General features: G+C 33.0%; 1 protein-coding gene and 1 pseudogene across 1 annotated transcript; both read left to right on the top strand.

Annotated features, from left to right (window-relative positions):
• Positions 1 to 2,721: 2,721 nt before the first annotated feature.
• On the top strand, positions 2,722 to 3,777 carry LOC145613566 (cytosolic sulfotransferase 5 pseudogene; annotated as a pseudogene).
• A 1,051-nt stretch (positions 3,778 to 4,828) lies between these two features.
• Positions 4,829 to 6,494, top strand: LOC145614927 (xylulose 5-phosphate/phosphate translocator, chloroplastic-like). The gene has a single exon (XM_081670002.1). It carries the CDS (start codon positions 4,904 to 4,906, stop codon positions 6,134 to 6,136), a length of 1,233 nt encoding a protein of 410 aa, XP_081526128.1. The 5' UTR covers positions 4,829 to 4,903; the 3' UTR covers positions 6,137 to 6,494.
• The last annotated feature ends 167 nt before the right edge of the window (positions 6,495 to 6,661 follow it).

Below are 6,661 nucleotides of genomic sequence, written 5' to 3'. Positions count from 1 at the left end.
GCTAATGGGAGGGGCTAGCTATTGAGGGTGGCTGGTTTTGTTTTTATTTTTTTAAATTATTTTTATTATTATTTTTTTAATAAACTTAACAGAACCCTAACGGATTCCGTTAAGTGGTAGTTAATTTTAACAAACTCTGATTTGGGTGGTAGTAAAGTAAAAAAAAATTTAATCCGGTAGCAAATCTGAAACAGGGTATTTTTAGTGGTAGCAAATGTCAAAATTTCCTATTAATTAAACTATTTTCAGTCTGTTGTCCCTGTGGTATTCATGTCTTTGGTAAAGTATTGTTTAAAATTTTAACAGAAGGGTGATTTAAATAAAATTTCTTAAACTCCATAGTTTTGAAAGTATTATTAATTTAATAGAATTAATATCTACGTTTCTTATTATTTGTATTTGTAACAAAATAATATTTTATGTCTCATAAATAAAATCGAACACCTCTATTGTAAATAATAGGAAATAAAGGTATGTAGCATATTTTGTGAGGTGAATTTGGCAATTTGCACCTTTAAAATGTTGTTAATGGGAACTAAACACTCAACATCAATGTTAGAAGGTGTTATCCCGTCCTCTAGCCTTCTAGGCCACGAGGCCCACGACTAGTAGCCATGAGTCCCATGACTGTACAATGACATTAGTGGTACAAATGATCTCTTCTTTGCACTAATCACTTGTAACTCAGCCACACATTCACTCGTTTACCATCCAAATTCCAAAAAAATTTAAGAAACTTCTCATTATCTCTTCTTTGTTTCCATGATATTTTTCAGCAATACATGTACAATACACATTTTTTTTCTCGGAATAATAAATGGTAGCCTCAATTCCTCAAAGTCTAAAGAGGTTTTATTTTAGTCGTATAGGAAGATGGTTGTTGGCTACTAAATCAATACTCAGTATGTCAGCGAGTTAGCCTCTTTGCTTTCACGCAAGACACTTTCGGTCTCGATTAAGTAACGTAACATTGCCTTCAAATGCTTTTATAATTATTTTTTTTTGAACTGAAATGCTTTTAAAATCTAATCTAATTTTTATTACTTGTATAAAAAATATAAAATAAAAATCGCACTATTTATTTAATAATACTTGTAGTATAAGTTCTCTTAAAACTCAGAACATAATTTAGTAATGCAATTTAAAAAACGAAGGAACTAAATCTATTAACTATTACTAAAACAGAAGTTGCTGACATCACCATTGCACACGTGTCGTTTTATCAGTAAAAATTTTCCCGCCTAAATGCAATGATGAAGTCATCTTTCTTTTATTATTTTTTATTTATTATTTTTTTTGGAAAGCTATCATATTTAACATTTTTGAAATTTAATTAAATATTGGAAGCTTCTACATTACAACTAAAATCTATCAATTTATCGTAGGAAATTGAAACAATTTTAAATAACACACTAATAAATGACTTCCTACATTGAACTATGAATTAGACAATGTTGAACAGATACTATATCATAATTTTGATTAAAATAACAAATGTTAAAATTACAAAATATACGTAATTCTTATTTAAATTCATGTATAATAGCGATTTATTTTTAAAATGTATAAATTTAAAATAGGTTTTACATAAACCGTGCATCGCACGGGTTCTAACCTAGTTAACAATAAAAACTTTTTACTTTTTTGACAAAAATTTCTATTATATTAGTTTAAATTTCGTATAATATATAACTTTAATAATTTTTTTATAGAGTTTAACAGCACACATGGGTGCTATACCACACCACTGCCTTCAACCACACCACAAACACCAATTGAACGTACGACGCTTAGCCACACCACACAAAAGAGCGCAACACCGCACTAGCCCAATTATACACGAGCTAAGAGAGAATTAGGATTTCTTAGCTTGTCTAATTTCTCTTTCCTATTTTTTCACTGTAATGTGAGAATTAGGGCTCCAATTTTCTCCGTCCTATGCCAACCCTGGTAAAATTTTTGCAAGTTAGATTCTGATTAGTTGCGTACGTAAAACTGAATGTGGACACGTATGAATGGCTGAACTGACACGCCGAACAACATTATTTATAGACTTAAGTTCGCCCATACTCGGAATATTTTTTTCTTATGAGAGTTTTGATGACTATTCATCATTGGGTTAACCTTTTTCTTTTTGTAAAATATTATATTCTCCTTTCACTATGATTTGCTCATTTAGAATCTTATAGAGTTATGATTATTAAAAATGAAATGGATTCTTCTTCTCTATATATAACTAATAATACAAGAACAAATATATTCATATATATGAGGTCTAGTTTGATTCATCACTAGCTACGCCATTATTAATATCCAATCTTTATAATTTTTTCAATGTGACATAAAAAGACATTTTTGATTAAAGCTTTTCATCGATAAATATAAAAAACAGTACAAGATCATGATGAAACGAAGATCAAGTAAAGAGTTTCTTCACCACTGGCACCACATGGCATATAGAAATCTTGTTAATCAATAGTATACTTATCTTCTTATAGCAAGGTAAACTTAATGTCTTCTCATCATTAAATCTTAACCAAATCCTTAAGTAAACTTAATGAGATTTGATCAACAAGACAACAACTAACCAATTTGCAAACTTCGAATAGAAGTAGTTTCTTATTAATAAGTCACGTACTAACTTTAACCTCTATATATACGGGCATGCATAACGACTTAACAAGTGCAACATACTTACATACTTCGACCTTAAGGGAAAAAATGGCAGAACAACTCCTAACAAATTCAAATACAACTCCTACTAAAACAACCCAAAGTGAAGAAACAGTTTTCATCTCTGAAGAAGAAGTTGAACAGCTTATACAATGCCTTCCAAAGGTAAACTTTATGGGTAGTAATAAGCTCCAACTCGTAAACATCCAAGGCTTTTGGTATCCTAGTTCTCGTGTTGCTAGCATATTCAATTTCCAAAGACACTTCCTAGCTCAAGACACTGATCTTGTAATAGCTAGCTTTCCAAAAACCGGCACCACTTGGTTTAAATCTTTACTCTTTTTAGTTGCTAATCGAAATGTCCACCCTCCTAAACAAAGCCCTTTGGTTTCCCATAGTCCACATGAGCTTGTTTACGGGTTAGAAAACTCTGTCTATGGTGGTATCCTAACTGTCCCTAGACCACACGAGCTTAACCAACTCTCTTCACCGCGACTTCTCCAGTCTCACATGCCTTACACGTCCCTTCCTGAATCTATTAGGGCTTCTTCATGTAAAATCTTGTACATTACTCGAAATCCCTTGGACACACTTGTGTCACACTGGCATTTTTATTCAAAAGTGATGAAGAGAGTAACAAAAGAAGAAGATTTTCAACCCCCTAGTATTGAAGATTTCTTTGAGGAATTCTACCAAGGTAAAGTATATTATGGGTCATTTTTTGATCACGTACTTGAGTACTGGAAGCAGAGTTTAGAGCAACCTAACAAAGTATTGTTCCTGAAGTATGAGGATTTAATCGAAAATCCTAGTTTTAATTTGAAAAAATTGGCCAAATTCATAGATATGGCGTTTTCTCCACGAGAGGAAAACAAAGGTGTTATCAAAGAAATAATAGACTTTTGTAGTATCAACAATCTTAAAGAGCTTGAAGTTAATAAGAATGGTTTTCTTAGCAAAATTCATGAGAACAAGACTTTCTTTAGGGAGGGAGCGGTCGGAGGGTGGACTCGTTATCTCAGTGAATCCATGGTGGAGAGAATGAACAAGTTGATGGAACAAAAACTTGGAGATTCAGGGTTGTCCTTTAAATCACAACTTTAAGTTACAATATTATGTTCAACATTATGTTTTACTCGTTGTTAAGTTGTTTATTTTGAATGATGTATCGTTGTTGCGTTTTGATTTGTATTTCGATATTTGTCGTATGGGAGTTTTACTCGTGTTATAGTGTGTTGTGTAATATGGAGTTGTTGGAGATTAGTGAATTGATGAATGCATGGTGTATTATGCATACAAGTTTAGAGACGCACGAAAATTCGTGCGTGTTCATATAAGTAATCTATTAAAATCAATTCTTTGTTTGTTTGTTTTTTTTTTGGTCAAAAGGAATTTTTTAGATGGTGGTTTTTGTTTTTTTTAAAGATGGTAGTTTTTTTGAAGGATGGTTAGTTGTTTTCTAGACAAAAAATGAGAGGGGTAGTTATGAATAATTATAGGATAGTTTTTTTTTTTTTTTTTTTTTTTTTTTTTTTTTTTTGGTAAAAATGTAATTTTTAAAATGTAGAAGGGTATTTTAGGAAAAGCAAAATTTATCAACCAAAAGGTCCTTTCACTTTATATAGTACTATAGATATTCATATCAAATAATTAATTTGCATAATAATTTGAATGGTGTACTTTTAATGATACCATTAATCTCTCATGATGTATGTATTAATTACAAGGCTTATTTCTTAATAACGGAAGAAATGTAGGTATATGGGGGTCTTGTTAGGTGCATTTTCTGTGGCTGAGGTTACTTTTTCAGGGATTATTTATCTAGGGGTTACTCAATTAGGTAAGGGTTACTTATTTTGAGGTTTACTCAATCGCTTAACGCGTTTTCAATGTGAGAGTAACCCAGAATAAGTAAACCCAAAATAAATAACTCTAGATAAGTAATTTCGGCCTCACGATATGACTAGTCAAATACAGTCAAACTCGTGGAAACCCAATAGTAATTTTGATGCCACCTGGTCCAGCATTCATATCTTATTTCAAGCCCACACAAAGTCAATACAAGTACAAAAGTGTTACAAACAAAAGCCCTAAAACTCTAAAACTTTCCTTAGATTGAGTTTCTAATCTGTGTCATCACCTCCACCATTCACTTTTATCACCACTCTTTTTCTCTCTCCTCTCTCTCACTTCACTCTTTCTCTCTCCTGTTACAGTAGTTCCCACAAAAATGCTTGCTTTAAATCTGCTACCCTCTTCTTCTCTTTCTCCTCTCAACAACTCTAATAAACCCTTCAAAAACCCTTCTTCCCTCCTTCCCCCAATTTCAACTCTCAAACTCAGAAATTCATCAAATTCATCCCCAAATCTTGTTCATTTTCAATCTAATCCCAGAAATCTTTCAACCCCATTTACCAATTCAATTTTACCCAACAAACCCAGATCCCATTTTTTGATCCCACATTGTTCATCTTCAACCTCCCCTGAATCTTTACCCTCTGAATCAAATGAATCAAATCCCAAATCAAAAACCCTAAAACTTGCTCTTGTTTTTGGGTTATGGTACTTCCAAAACATTGTTTTCAACATTTATAACAAAAAAGCTTTGAACATTTTCCCATTTCCTTGGCTTTTAGCTTCTTTCCAACTTTTTGTGGGTTCAATTTGGATGCTATCTCTTTGGTCATTTAAGCTTCAAACTCCTCCAAAAATCACCAAACCCTTTATTTTAGCTCTTCTTGGTCCTGCACTTTTTCACACCATTGGTCATATCTCTGCTTGTGTCTCCTTCTCTAAGGTGGCTGTTTCATTCACTCATGTGATCAAGTCTTCTGAGCCTGTTTTCTCTGTTATCTTCTCCACTTTCTTAGGCGAATCGTACCCTGTTTCGATATGGCTTTCAATCCTCCCCATTGTATTCGGGTGCTCTCTTGCCGCGGTCACTGAGGTGTCCTTCAATTTGCAAGGGTTGTGGGGTGCTTTGATTAGCAATGTAGGTTTTGTACTTAGAAATATTTACTCTAAGAAGAGTTTACAAAGTTTTAAAGAGGTTGATGGGTTGAATTTGTATGGTTGGATTAGTATAATCTCTTTTTTCTACTTGTTTCCGGTTGCTTGTTTCGTGGAAGGGCCGCAATGGGTTCAAGGGTATCACAAAGCGATCGAATCAATTGGTAATCCAATGACATTGTATGCTTGGGTTTTGATAGCTGGGGTGTTTTATCACCTCTATAATCAATCATCTTACCAAGCTTTAGATGAGATTAGCCCACTTACATTTTCAGTGGGCAATACAATGAAGAGAGTTGTGGTTATTGTGGCAACTGTATTGGTCTTCAGGAACCCTGTTAGGCCTCTTAATGCTCTAGGTTCCGCCATCGCCATCTTCGGAACGTTCTTGTATTCACAAGCAAATGCAGCTCAGAAGGCCAAGAAGAAGCTTGAAGGTGAGAAGAGTAGCTAAAAAACAGTGCTTTAGAATTATTTTTTTTTATTTGTAGCAAAATTTTTGCTATGTTGCTTTAAGTTTTAACATTGTTTGCATTATGTTGCCTTGATAGTTAGTTTTATAGGATCTTATTGTTTAATTTAAGACACCTAAATTAGACTTGTATGAGTGTATCTCATTTTGTGTTTTAGTTTGGGAACTTTGGTTTTTGGTCATTTGTGTTGTTAGAAGTCTTAGAACTTGGCATAATTGTATCAGTAGGTAACTTTTTGGCTTTGAAATGCTAAGTGGCATTTTTGGTGCAAAATGTTTGTATTCTTGTTGATTATTTATGAAACTCATAGAATTGACAATGATAAAACATTGTTATTGAGTAAGGGATCGGATTGTTATTGGAATTTTGCAACAGATTTATGAAGTTGGATTATATATGAAGGGAAATTAGGGGATATTTTCAATGTAGGTTATGTTGGTATAGGAATTCTTGAGACATCATTCAGGAGCTTCTAAAATTGTTTTCGGGGGATTCATAAACTATGC

The sequence above is a fragment of the Chenopodium album genome, chromosome 25, assembly GCF_948465745.1.
Source record: "Chenopodium album chromosome 25, dcCheAlbu1.1, whole genome shotgun sequence".
NCBI lineage: Eukaryota > Viridiplantae > Streptophyta > Magnoliopsida > Caryophyllales > Amaranthaceae > Chenopodium > Chenopodium album.
This window is presented reverse-complemented; position numbering and strand designations above follow the sequence as displayed.

Excerpts from the sequence above, each read along its gene's own strand:
- LOC145614927 (XM_081670002.1), top strand. The coding sequence starts at position 4,904 with ATGCTTGCTTTAAATCTGCTACCCTCTTCTTCTCTTTCTCCTCTCAAC.